The sequence below is a fragment of the Ruditapes philippinarum genome, unplaced genomic scaffold, assembly GCF_026571515.1.
Source record: "Ruditapes philippinarum isolate M1 unplaced genomic scaffold, ASM2657151v2 ctg4859_1_1_1_1, whole genome shotgun sequence".
Classification (NCBI taxonomy): Eukaryota; Metazoa; Mollusca; class Bivalvia; order Venerida; family Veneridae; genus Ruditapes; species Ruditapes philippinarum.
In genome coordinates, this window is record NW_026857570.1 from 16777 (window position 1) to 39466 (window position 22690).

At 34.7% G+C, this 22690-nt stretch overlaps 2 protein-coding genes across 2 annotated transcripts in view; both read right to left on the bottom strand.

Moving 5' to 3' along the window:
* Positions 1–3885: 3885 nt before the first annotated feature.
* Positions 3886–7562, bottom strand: LOC132750182 (uncharacterized). Its single transcript, XM_060740127.1, has 2 exons — positions 5483–7562; positions 3886–5227 (listed from the first exon to the last, which is right to left on the bottom strand). Exons 1-2 carry the CDS (start codon positions 7407–7409, stop codon positions 3897–3899), a joined length of 3258 nt encoding a protein of 1085 aa, XP_060596110.1. The 5' UTR covers positions 7410–7562; the 3' UTR covers positions 3886–3896.
* Positions 7513–22690, bottom strand: part of LOC132750181 (uncharacterized) — a 39052-nt gene continuing 23874 nt past the window's right edge. The window contains exons 15-18 of the mRNA XM_060740126.1: positions 22123–22244; positions 21040–21385; positions 7959–13198; positions 7513–7694 (exon numbers count right to left, since the gene is read on the bottom strand). Of these exons, the coding sequence (XP_060596109.1) occupies positions 7513–7694; positions 7959–13198; positions 21040–21385; positions 22123–22244 (5890 nt within the window). The remainder of the gene's footprint in view (positions 7695–7958; positions 13199–21039; positions 21386–22122; positions 22245–22690) is intronic.

The following is a 22690-nucleotide window of genomic DNA, read 5'->3' on the forward strand; positions in this document are numbered from 1 at the left end:
AATGCTTTCCAGCGTTTTAATTGTAGTAAATTGGCTATTAGACTAATTGCAACACTGATATTCAATCCAATGTTTATTTGACTTTAACAATTTAAAAAAATGAGTAACCTTTACTGGGATTTGAACTCCAGACCTCTCGCTTCCTAAGCGAGCCCGAAAACCCTTCAGCCACGGTGAATTTATATGTGAACGGCCTGAAGAAAACCATATTATTCTAAATTAGGGCTTGTAACGACTTTAACTGTTGTTTAACACAGATGTAAATAATCCTGGAGCTTACTATAAGCATGTATATTTATAAAGAATCAAACGGCTGCAAGTTCTGTGGTATTTTCTGATCTTTGCAATCGTACTGTATATCTGTATGCATTTTCCTGTATAAGTTTATTTTTATGTATTATAATTCCTTTTGTAAGGCACCAGAGTTTGATACATCCGTAATTCTGCATAACTAGAGTTGCATCAAAAAATCATTTATGTCCTTTTTTACGACAGCCACACTTTATCTTTGTATATCATGGCTACTTCCTTAACAAAAACACTTAAAAAAAAGAATTTAACAAAAAAAAAAGTTTTCTCGACTTGGATACGAACTCGAGACCTCTCACTCACGAGGCGAGCGCGTTACCCTTGTACCACGGAAAAGTTATACACAGTGTGTCTGAATAATATCAAATCATTCTAAATTTGGAACTTCCATTGCAGTTCGGGTTTGTAATCCTTATTAATTTCGAGGTATTTTGTTTAGGCTAAACCTGTTGTTTATAATTGAAGTAGATATTTTAGCAAAAAACCTCTCGCCCAAACGGTCCGGCATGTAGAATCTATATATTCCACTACTCGGTTTGTGTAGTATTCGGTAATCAACATGGCTTAAAATAGTATTTTCATTGATAAAATCATATTCATCCGCGTAATTTGTGATTGTGCATTTATTGACAATTCTATAAGCCAACGCTATTGTTTAACTTTAAATGCGTTGTAATTTGTTGGATACTTGTAACAAAATAAAATATTTCTTTCTTTTAAATCGCTAGTTTTTAGCTGTTTTGAGAACTACTTGTTGTTAGGTTTGTAGTAAACATCTGTGTCAGAGATTGAATGTCCGCTTTGTATTTAGTTATTTTCGATCAGAAAATACAATAAAACAACATTAGAAATCTTTGACCATTCGGGAATTACTTTGCTTGAAAATTGATGCGCCTGTCTTTGACCATCTTTACGCAGTGATCTCCCCTGAATTTTTCGGCTTTAGTGTACATACAAAAGGGAAGTAACCGCTCCAAAAAATTGGACTGCTTTCGGCATTTGCAATTAGCAACATTAGACTCTGAAATTTCGCTACCATTATTTGTTTGGTCTGACGACCCAAACAAATAAAAACTGATAGCGAACAGCATGGATCCTGTACAGACTGCGCGGATGCAGGAATGTGCAATTAACGTAAAAGTAACGCCGAATCTGTGCAACGCTATCGCCAAAACGAATAACACAGTAAGTAAACGAACCAAATTTTTTTATTCTAAATAAAATTTAAAGATATGAATTAGCGCATACGGCTGCTACGACATTATACTTTAACCAGCATTACAATTTTTTTTCAGGAATATGTTTACTTTTTTTAGATCATTCGTGGGAAAGACAACCTGATTACCATTTTGATGGTGACATTTGTGTCTTGTCAAATAAATATATACATTTAAAACATCATTTTTTATGTTCTATATACCTAAGACATTTGTCAAACTACAAGTGTCGTATAACAATAAAAGAAAGCTGGTAAAATAAGATTTAGCTACTTTCAATGAGATAACCGCCGTTGCTTCAGCGCTTTTTTCACGAATTCAGCGTTATCTCGTAAAAATGGCCTCAATTACTTTTTATCTGCTATATTAAGTGTAATTTGGCACGAGTAGATTGGAAAATGTCTCAGGTACACCGAATATAATTATATATATGTTATTGTATTTAAAGATATTAACGAAACTAAAAATCGCCATCAAACCGTGAAGAATAAACATTTTCTTGGAAATATTTTTGATGATGTCTCAGCAACCGTGTACTCTAATTCATTTCTTCCAATTTGGTGTACAATAAAAAGTATTGGTCTATTTACTTATCGCGGTGCTATTTTAGCCACTAAATCGCACACTTCTGCGTTACTTTTGCACAATTCCTGCGTTATTTGCCCATTCCTGCGTTACTGGATATGCACGGTGACCCAGGTGTTATGGATTCGAGCTCTATTTGCGCCACGGCCATGTTTCCTTTTAGGACACAAATACTTGTTCGTGCCAGATACCGGATCAGAAAACGGTCATAACATGCTTTAATCTGTCACCACAAAGCGAGCTCAAATCAAGAAAATCTAATATCATAAAGTACATTTGATATACCCCCCCAATGACAACATATTACCACTAGAGAAATTTGAGGTGTTGCGATGCTCCCGTTCGGTTTGTACATATGCATTGCATGAAGGTGGCAAGGATGAAAAGAAAATAAGTGTAGAAGTCACATTGCTTCTAAGAAAGTCATATGTCCACCTATATACATTTAACTGTTTTGTTGTTGTTGTTTTTAACACAGCAACGGTCAGATGGCGTTTTTACAGCTTTACTGGTAGAAGAAAACCACATGTTCCCCACTGAACATTATTTCTGGCACGTACATCTACTTACGTTCCGTAAGCTTTTTGGACACATGTAGCTTTCACACATAATGGAAACCCAAGTCCTAGCGGATTTCGAGAGAACAGCAGGGAGGGGCAAGTGAATTTAAAGTCAATGCCCATTCGGCCAAGAATATCCCCGGTGCATTGTGTCGGTTTATTCGCTAGTTGCGCATTACAAAAGAATCACCAGTCATCTTGAGAAAAAAAAGCTTTATAAACAATGGGATCTGATCATGAAAATTTCAGAGTCAGGTGACAAACCCAGTAAATGCCTAATAGTTTCTAAAAATTTATTTAATAAAGTGTAAGGATATTAGTAAATAAACAAAACAAGCATTTGAAAACAAAGTTGTCTATGAAATCACAATAGCAAAAAGATAAAGAAAGTTAGTTGAGTCTAAAAAATATCTCAAAATTAGAAAAAGTGCGATAAATTCACTGTTTGATCAAAAATATGTTGTTTGTTTTAAATCCACTCTAGAATACAAAATGAAACTTTTGAGGTATAGTTTTTCAAATTACCATGTTAATGTTACCTTATTATGAATAAATAAAATTATCTAAAGTTTTTCCTAGCAATCGTTTGTATGACTTTAATTCGTCATACAGCTTTGTTAAAATATAAAACTTTTTAATATATAGTTAATGTAACTTCATAATTCTGTTATGAAAATAATTATCAAAATATTTTAAAGGTACAAAAAATAAAGCTTTTTACCCATAGTATTCTGTTCTAATGTTTAATGTTTTCACATTTTAAAAATTCGATAACAATTTTTGTTTGTAAATTTGATATTAAAACATAATTAAATCACAAAAAGACAATTGGTGTATATGAAATCAAGGGACGGAAAACATAATTCATGCTATCACAGATATGCTGTAAAAGGTAAAAATATAATAAAAAATCTCTTGAAAATGGAAACAAAAATGTTATTTAAATATATAAATATATGTTAAAGAGAATACATAAAATATTAAACAAGAACAACAAAATAAAGGAAACGTGTGAAATACACAAAGTAAACATAATGTTAATATCTCTGTTCGTGTCAGTATTTCTTCATTTTCATAAAAGTTGGTTTTAACTCATTGCTTTTTTTCATTTTTCAAATTGATACAGCACAATTTTCTAGCCGTCACAGAAATCTTTTTATCTTCATCATTCAATATAATTGTAAAATTTCCTGTTTTGTTATTTAATTTCTGAAAAGCAACACAGTTACTGAGTATCTAAATCGTCTAGAATATTGCTTAGATTTGATTGTGTATTTGATTGCCGCCTACTCCTTGAGCCTAAACTCATGGAAGACGCTGGCTGACGAGGTATCGATATTCCCTTTGCAGCAACAGTGGGCATCCTTGTATCGCTTCCTCGTCCGCTTGAAGTGTCTGTCGAAAACTTAGGCTGAGGAGTATCTCTATTTCCAAAAATGCTTGTTGGTGCACTGAATTTTGGCAACGGGGTTCCCCTTGCGCCAAAGATACTCGTTGGAGCAGAACTATTACCTGGCGGTAATGGCGTGGAAGCTGGGGTTGCTAACGCACGAGTTGTGCTTGGTTGAGGTTGAGAAAACATTTTGTTTGGAGGATTTATAGGATGTGGTGATGTCGTCCCAGCATTTGCACGGGCTTTTTCCAACATTTTTGTGACGGCTGCCTGGCTTCCTGATGCTGCTGAAACGGTTGCTTCCTTCTTATCCTTAGGTTTTTGTTTATCATTAATGTTTCCGCTTGGCGACGAATTGACTTTAATGTTTATAGGTTCGGGTGAAACTGACCCTTTGCCACTAAGGAAACTTAATGGAGACCAACCTCTACTTGAAGATGGTGTCGGGCTACGTCCAAATTCTTGCGTACTTGTCGGTGGAGATCCTATAAACATAATAGGAGATTCGAAGAATCTAGAGTTGATGGTTCCCCTTGATGTCATAGAGGCTGCAGACGACCTACCATCCTCTGACCAGGTAGGAGATGCTATTCTCGTGCTTGTTGTTGACATAAAAGATGTTTCACGCGTGCGTAGTTTTGTTCTGTCGAATTTTCTATGTGGAACCTCGGAAACCAATTCTTCTTCTTCTAATGCTTGATTTCCTTTAGAGTGTTTTTTCTTGTACACGACAACAATGATTATTGCTGCAATCAACAGAATGACAATTACAATAAGAATGATGATCCAGAACGGGAACTCGGAAGAAGAGGAATCTTCTTCTTCTTCGCAGAAATAGAAATAATCCTCAAATGAGCACTCGGATGCGCCTGTTACCGATACACAGTAATAAATAAGTGAGTAGAGTAATATTTTCATAGCATCTTCTGAGCCTGCTCTTTCATATTCGCGAATGCATGCTTCTAGGTAGAAATCTTTAATACTGCTCGTCATAGAAGCACAATTATCTGTTAATGTCTCGTTATTTATGACTTCAAGACAATCTCTCGCTGCATTGGTATAATCGGGTACATCAAAACGACTATAGGAAGTCAGTCTGTCCGGAAGGTGAACGGCATGTATAGGAATCGATGATGGTATCCACATTTCTTCAGTTGAAGAACCTTAAAAAAGAAACCATACATTAATATGGAAAATATTAATCTTATCTAACATAAGGCTGAAAATTTAAAAAGAAATAAACTCATCCTTTTATCAGCATTGCGAATTTAGTTTTTTTAGATTCTTTTTTTATAAGAACAAATATAACTTTTCATTACATTTATAATTAAATAACATATATTTATGTTACCAACTTATGGTTATGCCTTTTATTCATACACTGTATTTTCATAATAGACAAAACTCATGCTAAGTACCTGCTAATGTCCCTGTGGCAGATCCCGATTCCATACCAGAAGTGCTGTCATATAATGTCATTGATGACGTTGTTCCTTCACCTTCATCAAATGGTAGTGAAAACATCAGACTTTTATCTGATTCTGTGGCGCTGCAGTATGCATGCATGTCCTCCCCTGCATCTTTATCAGTTGCATGTTTTGCCCATAACCGTATACAGTCGATTGTTACACTGGCAGATGATGAAGCAGATATTGTAATCTGCTCTACATTAATTGTGGCTCCAGTATTCACGTCAGGTATAGAACTACTTTCTGATGTGTATTCCGTCATGAGATAAATTGTCAATGTTCCATCAGATGATTGCCAGGTTAAAGATATATAATACCAGGTATCAGTATTGATTGTTAGCGAAGTTGTGTACGTACTATCCCAAATGATTTCTAGATTGCCAGAATTGACCTGAAGAATAAGATTCTGCGAGCCAACGTCGGTTGAAAGAAGAGAGTACGATGTGGCAGATCGTTTTTTCGATAATATATTTGATTTTGACCAAAAGCTTATTGTAAATTTAGAATCCAAAGGAGTTAAGGTTAACCCACTGATTGTGAAACTCTGACCTGTTAATAACTGTAAGGCGTGACCTCCAGACGACAGACTCTCAGACCCATGTTCATGAGCTATTATGGCGTCATCTGTACTTACAATAAAGTTTGCCCTCAAACATTTTCCGGCATAGCTTCCGGTTATATCATTTTGGTTTAATGTATCAGTTTCATCTTTACACTGAATGTCGTTTGTCCAGGAGCCGTCGGCTGATCCTAACAACCCTTCATTATTGCTGGCAATATCTGACTGAATATCAGCTGTTGCAACAAGTCCAAAGTTTGAGTCAAATATTATTAATTTCGAACTTTTAAAAGTGATTTTAATGAATTCTTCCTCTGTCCATTCCACTCCAATACCACTTGATGATTGCGTAATTGGAAAACTTAATTCTGTCCCCAGAAGATTGAGCGTTACATTTGTACCAGGATTGTGTTGGATGATTAATGATGCACTCCCAACTCTCATTGAAACTTCTTTAAGATAACGACAAGTATACGTTCCGACACACGGCAGGAAAAGTGCTTGAATATTAACTGAAGAAGATTTTATAATTGCATAGACACCCGGTGTAGCGTGAGTAAGTGAGACGCCATCGAATGTGCTGATGTATGATCCATATATTATTCCTGCATAGCTTGATTTGGATGATTGCGCAAACTCACAGTCTTTTCCAATCCAGTTACTAGAACAAGATTCACATGCGTATGTTCTAGGCATACTCATATTTGATGATGACAAGTAATTAGTCCAGAACTCTGCTACGGTTTTGGAATTAGAATAATGTCGTGGATGACAATTACAGATGCCAATTTGAGAATCACATACGCCGTATGTGTTGCAACCACCTAGGTTGCCAGAGGGGCAAATTTTATTGCAAGTTAATCCCCAGTGTGAATCATAACATATACATGTATCATTGATAACATTTCCAAAGTAACAGTTGACATCACAGTTATTACCACCTGCACCAATATAATCTGTCAAAGATTCCAAGTCACAACTCTCTTGTAGTGGATTCGTCGTTGAATTTTCCGCACCCATATACAAATCAGCATATCCAGCCATAACAGCTTCTGCTTGAGTATTTTCATCTGTTTTTGAAGATTCAAGAATACACAGTGCATTATGTATAGATGTGAGACCTTCGACGCTTGAGCCAGAAATTGATGACGACATATCACTTATCAAGCCATTACACAATTCTGTAGCTTTTTGAAAAGTTGCTGCTAAAATTTCGTCTCTTGTAGTGAGTTGAGGTGTGTCGAGATTATCATTCTCTGTAAGATCTAAACTAGATTTAACCCATTTTGGAGGATTCTGTGCGTCTATGGCAACCATATTCTGAACACCTCTGTCGTTATATGCCGTTAGATCAAAGCCTTCATTAAAATTCCAGTTATGGAAAACGTTGCTTGTGCCATCAGTGATCGTTACTCTGAAGTTACTTGTGATAATTGTTGGGATTATGGGGGCGGGACCAAATTCGCACTTCGTCTATGTACCCCGTGAAATCCCCCATTGCAATATCGACGTCGAGTCCTGGAGTTATTTGACCTAGAGTCAATGTACCACCATTTGTAAATACTGATCCAGGAACAGGTATAGCTTTAACCGTGGAAGTACCTACAAACATATACATAAATATATTTTCGACCTAAAATGTTTTTATGTTAAATAAACGAATAAATAAACAATTTTAACTTTTTTTTCTACATTTTTTCTATCTCAAAATCTTGATGATATTGCCTTTCACAGTTACCGATCAAAAAGACTCTTTAAGTAATCAAACAAATAATGTAGTAAATCATTCATAAACTGCAATAAAAATAATTAGAAAATTACAAAACAAATCATAAGCACTGCAATAAAAATGTTGATCATACTTACCATTCTCGTCTGTGAGATACATTTCTAAAATGTCAACGTCATCTCTCCAAGCCAGGCTTATTTGGTTCCATGAACTTGTTAAAAGTGGCATGCCTGTAGTATAGTAAACGTCATTTACTACCATAATGAGTCCATCTTGATGATTTATTAGAATTATGTATTCACCATCGAAATGATATGTTAGAATAATTCCTCCTGTTGTCAAAGGATGTACATGTAGTTCTAATGTGAAATCGGATTCAGGAAGAGAAAGTCCAGTCACAGATACACCAGCTCCGGAATAGTTGAAACAGTTTGGAGCCATGGTTGCGGGATATTTTTCTTCTATTCGAGAAATAAACGACTGGTCTGCGAAAATTGCGTTATCAAGATACATTTCAAAAGCACTTTTTGTTTGTGTCATTTCACAGTAGTCTGGTATGTCTTGTGATGCATCAGTACAAATCGATTCTCGACTAACACTACAATTAGCTGATTTAATCGCAACAGAGGTATCGCAGGCAGTCATTAGGCCATCAATTGTTGAACGGCGACTATCCCATTCAGTCTTTGGTAGTGATATAGTTGCTAAAAGTCTATCACTGATTGATGACACTTTCACAATTAAGTCAGAATTATCTACTGTTACACTCAGAGATGCTTTTGTCACTAATTTTATGGACACAAAGCCTAGTGTCAAAGAATCAAAAACATTAATTTCTCCCGTTGCTGTCATGATTTCAACCCTTGGATTTTTTTCTGCTTTTGTATATGCCTTGTGGCTTATATAAACCTTTTCATTGCCATGAATGATTAAAACTCCTACAAGACAAAGATGAGAAACTGCATCGGACTCACAAACTGAAAATCGTCCATGAAGCTCAATATCTAGGTTATCTATAGATAAAAGGCTGAAGTACCCCCTTAGAGGTACATCCAAAATTGCACCGTCAAACATTAAAAATTGTCCAATCAAATTGACCTGTGCTACAAGAATTTCATTACTGTCGATTGGTTGGTAGGATACATCAGTGTATTGTAAACATTCATCACCAGACCACCCACTGTCACAAGTGTTACATTCAGAACCTGTCCAATGCCCGTTACATTGGCATTTTCCTGTCACGTCACATTCCCCGTTTCCATTACAAGGATTGATAATGCCACCTGGGCAAACGTTATCACACTGGTTCCCATAATAACCATAATAGCAAACGCACACATCATTTTCTGTATAGCCAAATGCGCAACCGGAACATTTTTGACTCAACCATCCCGGATAGCTTATGTCAAGCCCACATAGTTCGTCATAAATGCTTGACGTGGTTCCTCCCGTAACCCCGCATACTGATGTATAATCAACCATGGCCATTGTCGTGTCGGTTACATTTTCAGTGTTGGTTGCTGTTATCATGCATGTTTGTTTATACCACCATCTTATAAAATTAGAAACACTTCCACAATTACTGGAAACTGTAGGTGAATCAAAGAATAATGAACATATTGTTTCTACCTCTGGATCTATATCAACTGTTGCATACGCTTCATTAACGGTTTCTCTTAACGCATGTAGGCTCAAATCAGAAACAGTCCATGATGGGGATTGCCAAGGAGAAGTGGGTAAAATTATATTAATGCCATTTACTAATTCAAAGGCTGTATTTCCGACCCCTTCAGAAAATGTTACTAATGAGGCAAGTTCTGACATAAATCCCGATTCTTTTGTTCTTAGAAGATGTGCCTGGTATATTAATTTTTCTGGAATTGCATTTTTCCAAATAGTAAACTCATCAATCAAACCAGAATAAGTTTCTGAATTATAAGTGTATTTTGCACTATTCACAGATGGTAAGTATTCTCCTAACATAATAGTTCCGCCACTTTCAAAAATATTAGGGCAATCAAATGAATGAATTTCGCGCGCGATTTTTGAATTGTTACCAAACAAATAGATTTCTACTTCTTTTGCATCTCTTCTAAATGTTAAAATTAGCTGATTCCATACATCTAACTCAGCCGAAAAAGTTGTTTCAAGTATTGAATTCAAATATTGGATTTTAATTGGATCCGTATTGAAAATGGCAAAATTTGTAGTTTTACTGTATGAAAGTAAATATCCACCGTAACTTGCTGGTTTGAAATACATCGATATACTTATGTCGATTCCTGTAGTGGAAAATCCTGAAGGGTAAGATATCTTTTTGGACAAAGCAGCTGTTCCATTGAAATTAAGAGCATATCCCGTTATAGAAGAACCATCACCAACGGGAATTTCCAGTGCTTCCAAGATGATACTGCTGGTGAGGCGGAAATTGTTAGTAACATAATCAGAAATTTCACCCACTGTCAAAGATGAGTAGTCCACACCACCACTGCAATTGCCAAATACTCCTGTTCCCTGTTGACAAACGGTTTGGTCTGTTGTTATGGCTGCTTGTAGAAATTGTTCCTGAGTAAGTACGTTGACAGTAAGGCTCCCAATACTTGTGACTTTCACACTTATTTCAGTAAGTGAACTTTGAGTAACTTCCAATGTTGGACCAGATCCATAGGTGTTTGTTATATCGTTCAGTTCTGTCAGAGTACCATCTATGTATAATAAAGGCCTATACCCTTCACCAGCAGGTGCAATCACAATGCTGTTTGTATCAGAAACCACCGAGATAGCAGCAATACACGAGCCATAGTGACAACTCACTTGGTAAACTTGTATCTTTACCTGTAAGAATGAAGAGTAGAAAAGCATAAATGCCCCAGCTTCTCCAATAAAAGAAATCTGTTGTCCTTCAAATGTCATGTAATAGCCGTTGCTTGACACTGCTGCAACTTTTCTTGATCCTGAAGCAAGTGATGTTGTGCTTAGTATACTGCAGTCAGGTCCCATCATCGAGCCATCTGAATCCGAGGAACACGAAGAACAATCACTGTTTCCTTCCCAATTCCACCAGCAATCGCAACTACCGTCCGATCTGCACACCCCATGACTACTACATGGAAATTCTGAATCGCCAGGACAAACTGCGTCACAATTTGTGCCAAAATAACCACTAAAGCATTCACATGTTCCATTGTCATATTCAAACCCAAAGGCACACTCCGAAGTACACAATGTACCGTTTTTCACTGTACCTTCTAGACCATTGCAATAGGTTATTATATCAGAAGATGATACATTATGCTGAGATTGACACATGTTGAGCATATCAAGTATAGCGTTACTTCCCGACTTCTCATCGCCTGATACGGATAAAATCTGGAGACAAATAATGTAGTAAGATTCTTTCACAGAGTTAGAGATATTTTGACAGTCTGTACGATTGAATGCTGAATTGCAAATTGCATAAGCCTGAGTTTCAGTTGCTGTATCTTTAAAGTAGATTAATGCAAAATAAGGAGAATTCGTGCTAGAATATTCAAGATCGGATATAAACCATTCGGGCGACTTCCATGGATATTCTGGGAGTGAAACTTGTACATTTGAAATACTATCTGATGTCAAAAGGCCATCCCCTTCATCAAATTGTAGAGAAAACAGAAGGCTTTCTGTAGGAATTGCAGGGTCCATGCCCCAAAGTTCAGTCACCTCGCTTTCCGATACAATAACATTCCAAATCAAAAAGTTTTCTATACTTCCCTCAAAACCAGAAGGTATCGAATATTGCCTACTATCAGATGGAGCTTGCCAGTGTCCTATTGTCAGAATTCCAGTGTTATTAAAAATGCCAGATATAAGTTCAAAACTCCCACTTGTTGAGACGGCTGAATCTTTATCAAATACAAATACAGTTGCTGTTCCATCTTCATTGCTATATGTCATTACAATTTTGTTCCAGAAATCTTCATTGAGTTCTAAGCCTGTATTAAACACTGTTTCATTATCAGCTGAGTATGTATGGATTTCGAGAGAAGATTGTCCCGACACAAAAATGAGGGAAACATCGCTAGTAAAGGAGAAAAGGACACCCCCATCATTTGCTTCATTCTGTTTAACTAAAAGTTCTATTGTTATTTCTGATGTAATGCTGGTATCAATGTTAAATGTGTGAGTCAGACTTGATTTACTAAAGCTTAGCCCGTAGCCTCCTTGTGTTTGATATTTGTATTCATCGCTAGGGTAGTGAATGATGCTGTTACATTCGTTCACCTTAAATCTTGTTATACTAAATTCGGTTTCGGTTCCAAATGAATGTTCAAAACTCGTTAATAATAACGTGTATGAGCTTTCTGCAACTTGAGCCAATTGTACTTGATATGCATTGTTGCAAGCATCAAAGTCAGGAACAATGGCGCTATAGATATGTTCAAGTTTGTTCGTGATATTTTCATTCATACCTCCACTGAGTAATCCTGACGTATGTCCTACATAATTATTTGGAACTTCGGTCTTGAAGTGCAAATACTGTTCAACAGTTCTTACATGAATAGTAATAAGATCTTTCACCATTATGATCACCTCAAAAAAGTTTGTTCTGTACACTTTAAAACCATCAAAATATCTAGGATTGTCTAGGACTTCTAAAAGACTGTTTATGTAAACGATGGGCTTCGAGTTGAATATTCTTCTAGCCTGAATTGTGATAGTTGCAAAACCTGTCGTACTGTCACCGATTCGTGCTGCTAAAAATGACATACATGAGTAGTTTTGATAACATGTTACAAATTTTCCGTGAATGACTACATTACTAGAAATTGCTAATAGAAGAAGTTCTCCTTGTGTTTTAACCACATGGCTAATTCCGTCTAAAGTATACAACAATCCCAACTGACCAACGCTTGTAAATGAAAGGCTAACATCAGCATTTCTTCCATCAATAGCAATGTCGCAATTAGAGGAATACCAACCACCTGTACATTCACTGCAATCATCAGACCCCATCTTACTTATTGGGCAGTTGCATTTTCCGTTTGTTTGGTCGCATGTTCCAAATCCACTACAAGGTTCTTCGACACCACCTGGGCATATTGCAGAGCATGTTTCATTCCAATAGCCATCATCACATTGACATTTAGATGAGGAAGAATCACGGGATCCGAAATAGCACTCAGGACTACAAGATTCATCCATATAAGGAAACATATTAAATTCGTTCTCAAATTCCGAACAAGTATTTTCTGCTGGCCATACATCAAGATCAAGATAGTCTTGACAGTCCTCAGCAAAACTAGATATTGCAAGTGCTCTTTCTTCTCCATCATTATCGGCATCTTCACAATCAAATATTGCTTCGTTCCTTATTTCTGTGGAAACTGTACTGCAAATTCTGTAAAAAAAATACAAGGAATAAACATTTACCTAATGTCATCACAAACCCATCAAATCATTAACTAGAATTCCGCGATTCGGATGTGTCGCCTTGTGAACAATATAGTAGGAGAAATGGCCAGGACAAAAATGAAATTTAAAAATCAACAAAGGGCAATAACTCAAAAAATAAGAAATGCAGAGCATCAGTTTCTGTGCACTGCACTTCTTATCAATAACTTGAATAAGATCTATCATCCTATGAAGTTTCAAATCTAAAGCCTTAATAATTAATGAGAAATGGCCTGGACAAAAATTAAGTATGAAAATTAACAAAGGGCAATAACTCAATAAATAAGAAGTGCAGAGTACCGGTTCTTGTGCACTGCACTTTGGGTCATTTTAAAAGGCATGCATACCAAGTTTGAAGTCAATCCGTATTAAAATGACTGACTTATGCTCCAGACAAGCTTAAGGGGACGCTGACGCCGACACCAACGACGACAACGATGCCGCCGACAATAGTAACCCCAATTTGTCGCCTTGAAAAAACAAAAACGAGAGCCGGTTGAAACGGGTGATGCTCCCAAAATAGGTTTAAGACACAGGGAATTTCTTTTTAGTTTCATAGTTATGTCCCGGACATCTATTAACCTATACAATTTCTTGTTGATATTTCCTGTAGTTTCTGAGTTTTGCCCGGACAAATTTCAAAGTGTAAACATGAACAAAGGGCAATAACCTCAAAATTAGGCAAGGTAGAGTTATAGTTCTAAACGTTGCATTTCTTAACAAGATCTATCTACCTACACAATTTTTTGTTGATATTTCCTGCAGTTTCAGAGTTTTGCCCAGACAAATTTCAAAGTGTAACAAGAGCGATCAGTGATCATATGTGTCGCCTCATCATGGCCAATTTCATGTTGGGACAAGTTTTGTGACAGACGGACAGACAGTGCACAACTAGACTTGGTACTGATCATTCCTGTAAAGTTTGGATGAAATTGCACCAGAAGTTTATGAGGAGTAGTCCGGACAAGATTTTGTGTATCTGGCAACACACAGAAAAAAAGACCTTTTTATCAAAGGGCCATAACTCGGCTAAAATCATTCAACCGGAAAACTTGTGCAATATGCGCAAGGACTTGAGCTACAGATCAATCATGTAAAATTTCATTGAAATTGCATTAGTGGTATAAGAAAGGTAGACCGGACAAACTTTAAAAATAAAAATGATTAAAGGGCCATAACTCTGACAAAAACCATTGAACCCAAAAATGCTGACCATATGCACAACTAAACTTTGGTACTGATCATTCCTGTAAACTTTGGATGAAATTGCACCAGCAGTTTATGAGGAGTATTCTGGATAAACTTTTGTGTATCTGGCTACACACAGAAAAAAACACCTTTTTATCAAAGGGCCATAACTCGGCTAACAAGAGCCACCGCCGGGCGGGGGCAACGCTCGACTTTTTACTTTTTCTAAACGCAAACATAGAAAGGTTTGAACATATATTAACGTTTCCTTTTTATAAATTTAGTTGGTCTGTCTTGTCACATTAGTTTTCTTTAAATATTTTGTATAAATATGAATAGAAACATTAAGCATATTTCTAAAAATAGCAACAGTACGCAATTTCTTAAAATAGCAACATGACGCAATTTCTCAATATAGAAAAAATGACGCAATTTCTAAAAATACAAAAAATGACATAATTTCTAAAAATATAAAAGTGATGCAATTTCTAAAAATAACAACAATGATGCAATTTCTAAAAATAGAAAAATTGATGCAATTTCTAAAAATAGAAAAAATGAAACAATTTCTAAAAAAAGAAAAAAATGACGCAATTTCTAAAAATACTAAAAATAGAAATTATGACGCAATATCTAAAAATAGAAATAATGACGCAATTTCTAAAAGTAGAAAAAATGACGCAATTTCTAAAAATAGCACCAATGACGCAATTTCTAAAAATAGAAATTATGACGCAATTTCTAAAAATAGAAATTATGACGCAATTTCTAAAAATAGAAAAAATGACGCAATTTCTAAAAATAGCACCAATGACGCAATTTCTAAAAATAGAAATTATGACGCAATTTCTAAAAATAGCACCAATGACGCAATTTCTAAAAATAGAAATTATGACGCAATTTCTAAATATAGAAAAAATGACACAATCTCTAAAATTAGAAACAATGACGCATTTTCTAAAAATAGCAACAATGACACAATTTCTAAAAATAGCACCAATGATGCAATTTCTAAAAATAGAAATTATGACGCAATTTCTAAAAATAGAAAAAATGACGCAATCTCTAAAAATAGAAATTATGACGCAATTTCTAAAAATAGAAAAAATGACGCAATTTCTAAAAATAGAAAAAATGACGCAATTTCTAAAAATAGCACCAATGACGCAATTTCTAAAAATAGAAATTATGACGCAATTTCTAAAAATAGCACCAATGACGCAATTTCTAAAAATAGAAATTATGACGCAATTTCTAAATATAGAAAAAATGACACAATCTCTAAAATTAGAAACAATGACGCATTTTCTAAAAATAGCAACAATGACACAATTTCTAAAAATAGCACCAATGATGCAATTTCTAAAAATAGAAATTATGACGCAATTTCTAAAAATAGAAAAAATGACGCAATCTCTAAAAATAGAAATTATGACGCAATTTCTAAAAATAGAAATTATGACGCAATATCTAAAAATAGAAAAAAATGATGCAATTTCTAAAAATAGAAATTATGACGCAATTTCTAAAATTAGAAAAAATGCTGCAATCTCTAAAAATAGAAACAATGACGCAATTCTATAAAAAAAAAACAATGACCCAATTTCTCTAAATAGAAACAATGACGCAATCTCTAAAAATACTAAAAATGACACAATTTTAGTTATTGTTGTTGTTGTTGTAAATATATATATATAGACACACACACACCAATAAATATTTAAATATGGTCATTTAATGCACAAATCTGAGAAAATTCAGTAATTTAACCTTCAAGGTCAAGGTCATTTAAGAGCCCAAGCAAAGTTGGGTTTGATAAACAACAAGGTCTGGTCCTTAAGAATGTTCTCTTATAATATGAAGTTGATCCCTTCAATAATAGCAAAGTTACAGTCAGTGACCGCCAAAACAATGAAAATTTCAATAATTTGACCTTCAAAGACAATGTCATTAATGTGTGAAGGTCAAGGTCTTTCGGTATATCTTTAACAGTAATCTTTGAAGATTATTATGTTCAAGTTTCAGGACAATCCATTCAAAAATAACAAATTTACAGCCAATAAAAGCCAAAAAAAATGAAAATTTCAATAATTTGACCTTCAAAGTCAAGGTCATTTATGAGTGAAGGTCAAGGTCTGGCTGGTTATTTTTAAGGGATATCCTTAAAGATTATTATGTTCAAGTTTGAAGACAATCCATTCAAAAATAACAAAGTTACAGCCAATTACAGCATGAACAAGCAAAAATTGGACTTTTAACCTTGAAGGTCAAGGTCATTTATGGATGAAGGTCAAGGTTAGTGTGGTCTACTGAAAGGTCTTGTCCCAAGGGTTGTTGTGGCCAAGTATGAAGACAATACACAAAGAAATAAAAAAGTTATGATCCAGGTACAAGTTTTCGGACGGCAACGGCAACTGCTACGGCAACGGCAACGGCAACGCCGACCTGACTGTAGCAATACCTCTATTTTTTTTTCAAAAAAAAAAAAGTCGAGCTAAAAATCATTGAAATTGCATAAGTGGTATAAGAGAAGTAGTCCGGACAAACTTTAAAAATAAAAATTATTAAAGGGCCATAACTATGACAAAAATCATTGAACCCGAAAATGCTGACAATAATTATGCTCAACTAAACTTGGTACTGATCATTCCTGTAAAGTTTGGATGAAATTGCACTAGTAGTTTATGAGAAGTAGTCCGCACAAGTTTTGTGACGGACAGACGGACAGAGAGACGACGGAGAAGTGATCCCTCCGTAGAGGCGACACAAAAATGAACTTAGGGCAATAACTCTAAAATTAGGCAAGACAGAGTAACGGTTATTTTGCACAGCACATAATTATATCTCTTGTAGTTTCAGTGTTTTCTCCCGGACAAGAAATCGGGACGGACAGACGGGTATCTATAATTTCAGTTTTATTTGACTATTCTTTGGTTATAAAAAGCATTATAAATCCAAAAATGCCACATAAAACATAAAGATCAAAGACAAGTAAATGCTATCATAGTCACAAATAAACCCAAAATGTTTGCTCGGACAGACATCCGGACGGACGTCCCAACATTTGGGGTTAATGTGCTTTTTCTTTGATCTTAACATGGCATTTTCCAGTAAACCAGTAAAATAACCAAATAAACCAGTTGGTTTATTGGACTGCCATTTCCTTTGTTAACTAAGGTCATCGACTGAATGAAGCTCATAGACTATTGAATGTTTGCCGGACAGTCGGACAAAGTGGCGATTATGGTGTCCCTTACGGGGACAATAAAGTTTTACTGATGAATTTTTTTAAAACAAGCACATTTGTCATAGTATCCAACATATCTTTTTTGCAGCATATAACCTTGACCCTGGTGACCCGTTAGTCAATTTAAAAAGGACAAACAATCTAAAATATATGAATGACTGCAGTCCACTAATAAATTCTGCATGAGTTAAAGTGTAAATGACTTTTTCTATCAGGTACTGATCTTGTAGTGGATCCAAATGAACACTTCTTACATCATCTCTTAACATCTTTCAAATACCAATCTTTCAAATAATAAGACATCAAATTAAACCAAAAGTATTTATCGACTAGATATGAAAAAAAAAGAAATAAAAGTTTTATAAGCAAACAAGTGCAAAAATCTATTTCAAACACATGTGACCTGGACGCAAGTGACTTAATTTAGACAACCACCCAATGTTCAGGTATAAATCGAACCCACCTTTAATGACACAGTTATGTTTAATTTTAGCAAACTTAAATAGTTTTACCATAAAGGCCAAGTTCAACTTGACAAATCACATGCTTAAAGTTGATTTGTCAAAGGATAAATAAAACCTGATCATGAATAACAAAGTCATAGATTAATTCATAAAACCTCAATATTTTACCATAAGCTAAATTAACTTAAAGCTTAAGGTCAAACTAAGTTAAATTACTTAAAGGTATTACTAAGATTCAAGCCCAAGTCAAATATAGTTTTCAATAAAATGCATGAATTGCTTAAGGGTAACACAATTTATTTCGCCAGTCCTCAAGCAAAATACAAGCAAAAAAAGATAATCATTTACATATATCAGCTTAACTTTTTTGAACATTCCAAATTTCTTTTAAAATAATATCTAAGTTTTCATGAAATTGAAAGTTTTCATCTCCGTATAAAAATAATTGAGTTCATCTGTTTGATTCATGTTACGATGATAGTTTTCTAGAATATTCATTCGTGTAAAATAAATTTAGCTTAAATTTAATTACGCGTAAAACACATTGCCTCGATCTGTTTGCACTGTTTTGCATTCACCATAACACATCGGTGTTAGAATCGTTGCAATGTTAGGTCATAATGTTTTCTATCTAACCATCTTTATACTTCAAGAAACTAGTAAACATATTTGTTTTGGAGAGATTTTTTTTAACTTTTGTAATTTTTTCTGTTAAGATGTTCAAGAAAGTGCTGTGCTGACGTAGCTCGGCTTCCAAAACAAATATTGCCGTTTTCAACATTTGTTTGTTTGTTTCTTTTGAGTTTTACGTCACATCGACACAGTATAGGTCATATCACGACGTTCCAGCTTTGCTTGTGGAGGAAGACCTCAGGTGCCCTTCCATGCATTATTTCAGACACGAACAGGTACCTGAGTAAAACCATCAACGCTTCGTAAGCTAGCTGGATACTTCCTAACATGAAAGAATCCAAGGTCCCTGTCGGGATTCAAACCCACAGAGGTTAGGGGCAAGTGTTTTGAAGTCAACGACCTTTACCTACTCGGCCACGGACGCCCCTTTCAAAATTTGTTGAAGAAGAATTTAAGAGCACAAATGCGACTTAACATTCCATTAATAACAAGCAATTATCATAGTATTGCAAGCAATCCATAAGTCCCCTACCGGTAAGAGCCCAAGCAACATTCTATGGGCCATTGGCTATTCACTTAGGTTCCTATTTAAAGTAAATTTGTTGAAAAAGTTCTTTAAAAGTGATCACAGGAAATAGTTTTTATGTACAGACAGACTGAAAGACACTCTAAATTTTTTAAACATCCCTGTTATCAAAATATAACATTTTTAAAATCCTATCATGATTGAAGAAGTTGGAGTAAAAATTACCAATTTCTCAAAAAAAAGTCTAAGTTCAAAAGGGGCATAATTCTGGAAATAGTCTTGCTAGAGTATTGAACACTCACAAATGTTGAGTAACAATAAGAAACATTTATATTAAGTTTGAAGTAGATACATTCAGAAAAAGAAGTTATTAAAAAAACAATGTTTTTTCCATGAAAATTTCAAGTTCAAGGGAGGTAATTCTGATAAATTTTGTGCTAGAGTTGTAAACCTTGTCACATATGATGTGGTTGATGACAAGCAACTTATATTTAAAGTTTGAAGAAAATACCTTAAGAAATAAAGAACTTATAGTGAAAAAACTTAAAAACTAGAATCAGAAATCTTGAAATTCAGTCTATTTGTTGCCATAGCAACCAGAATTTTCAACATAGGAAGATAAGAAAAGGATGTGAATAATTTCCATACTGCCATCTACCCATATGTCAAGTTTCATAAACATATTTTCAGTACTTTTTGTGTTATCACTGGATCCAGGTTATGTGTAAAATTTGCCATATTTTCAGTCTATTTGTTGCCATAGCAACCAGAATTTTCAACATATGAAGAAAAGAAAAAGACGTGCATAATCTCCATACTGCCATCTATCCATATATCAAGTTTCATAAAAATATTTTCAGTACTTTTTGCGTTATCGCGGGATCCAGTTTATGTGTAAAATTTGTCATATTTTCAGTCTATTTGTTGCCATAGCAACCAGAATTTTCAACATAGGAAGAAAAGAAAAAGACGTGCATAATCTCCATACTGCCATCTATCCATATATCAAGTTTCATCAAAATATTTTCAGTACTTTTTGCGTTATTGCGGGATCCAGTTTTGTGGACGGACGGACTGACGGACGGACGGACAGACAGACAGACGGACGGAGGGTAAACCTAAAGTCCCCTCCGGTAAACCGGTAGGGGACTAACAACGTTATTGAAAATTACATCTTATTTAAAAAGAGACTTTATCTTTAGAGGTGAAGATCATTTAAAGGTCAATGTCGAGTAAACCTCATGATATTTACTACTGTCAATATATATTTTAACATATAGGTTGGTTTTGTAGAAGTGCACAGAGGAACAATGAGCGTGTCTACATATACTTAAACACAAAGTCATCCTCATACATTGACTTCAATGACTAGAATGATACTATTTTAATCATATTTCAAAAGTTTTCTTTATCAAGCTGATAAAAAAGTCTAGTTTGTTTAAGTAACTGTCATTGTGATCGTGACTTTTGACCTACTGCACTTACCAACCAGATTTCTCAATAAGCAATGACATACAAATGACCATAAGATTGAATGTTCGAGGTAAATTGTCACTTAAGAACTTCGTACGGCAAACTAATTCCATGTTTAAGTATAGCTGAATTTAGAAAATGAATAATGATATTTCTTTTTCTATCCATATTACTTGATGCAATATAGGAATCATACAATAATCAATATTTCTAGTAATGTTAACTTCATGTAGGAAAAAGAAAAAAAAGTTGCTTACGCCGCTAATGATGAAGAGCTCCCACTGAATACATTGTTGCAAAATGGATCGTATGTGCTTTCTCTTTTTGTCCTTATCATATGTGTACCCGTTTTAAGTTCATTTTTCTCTGCGTTCCGCTCAAGGATATTATTCTGAATTGCACGGTAATTATTACTGACATCACGTCGTTTTCTATCAAGTAACAATTCTGTTTCGTCTTCATCAAACTGCGGACTGTCAGATGTTCTCTGGTAGCAGGAGTTTAATGGGTAATTGTATATTTTCATTCTGGTTCTTTTCGCTTTCTTGCCAAAAGTAGCTTCCAAAGTTTCATCATCCAAATTTATCTCCATGAAGCCATCGGCTGTTAACAAACCAGTTTATTTATAAAGTCACTTGCATATTATATAAACTTATCCTGTTTTACATGTTAAAAGGGGTATTGATCATTTCCTTTAAAAATAGTATACAATGAAGTGTAGCTGAAATAATCTCGGCAAAAAATAATATTTAGTCAGCATTAATTTCAATATTCAATCTGTATACTGACCTGCAAATAAATATATTCTATACTTCATTTTAACAATACTAAACAATTGGTTAGCTATCCATGTCTTTCAGGATTATGTTTTGATGACACCGATTGTGTACAAGTAACACTTGACTGATGAAGAAAGACCCTTGATCCACTTTATTCATCATCTAAATTGTATCTTGATAACCAAATTAGTACAGGTTGCCTTTCGCAAGCAACATAAAAGCGTCAATAAATCACACATAATCTTTAAACAAACCAATGTTGGTCAATATGGCGTCTGGGACTGAGTAGTTAATGTTATGGACTTCAAAGCAATTGCCACTCTTGGCTAACGGTTCAAATCCCACCAGCCACTTTGAATTATTTCATGTGAGGAAGCTATCCAGGTAGCTTAAAAAAGGTCAGTGGTTCTACACAAGTGCCTGTACGAGTCTAAAATAATAAGAAGAAGGACATCTGAAGTATTTCGCAAGAAGTAAAGCTGGAAACTCGCAATATGACCTCATTTGTTGCGACATTAATAATGCAACCAATAGAGAAAAAAAACGCAATATGTAACTTACTATAAGATGCTTCCTCGTCAAAGTCATAGTAGTAGACAGTCGTGTCTAAACTTTTGATATATGATTCAACAATGTCTAATTTCTTTGAATATAAGGATGACACAGTATTGGCATCAAGGGCTCTGAAATCAAGAAAATTGATTCAAAATATACTGAAAAATTGACTTACCATAATGCCGTTAATACGTTTCTGCACAACAACTATATCAGTAGTAATACTTATCGTCGGAAGACAATCAAGGTTAAAGTGACATATAGTGGTTAACTGTATTTTTTCAAATATTAGAAAATTTCACCATCCGATTTTTATTATTATTATTATTTTGTTAAGTGTCACACCCCCATCTTTGAATCTTTGCTGAAATTTTAATCACCATGGTATATTAAGAGGAATTACTTTTGCATATGAAACATGTTTTGTAGACATTATCTATGTCTCTGTTTTCATTTTGGTCCTAATCAATTTACAAAGTGACTGTAAGTAACAAGTATTCATTGTGTTTTACATATTTTTATCTTAGCGTAAAATAAACTCCCGTTTTCATAGGCTCAAAAATTACATAACTTT

Bases quoted from the DNA above. Each gene is read 5' to 3' on its own strand.
- LOC132750182 (XM_060740127.1), bottom strand. From the start codon at position 7,409: ATGGTTGCCATAGACGCACAGAATCCTCCAAAATGGGTTAAATCTAGT. The intron at 5,228-5,482 runs GTACTTAGCATG...TTCTTTTTTAAG, and splicing joins TGCCACAGGGACATTAGCAG to GTTCTTCAACTGAAGAAATG.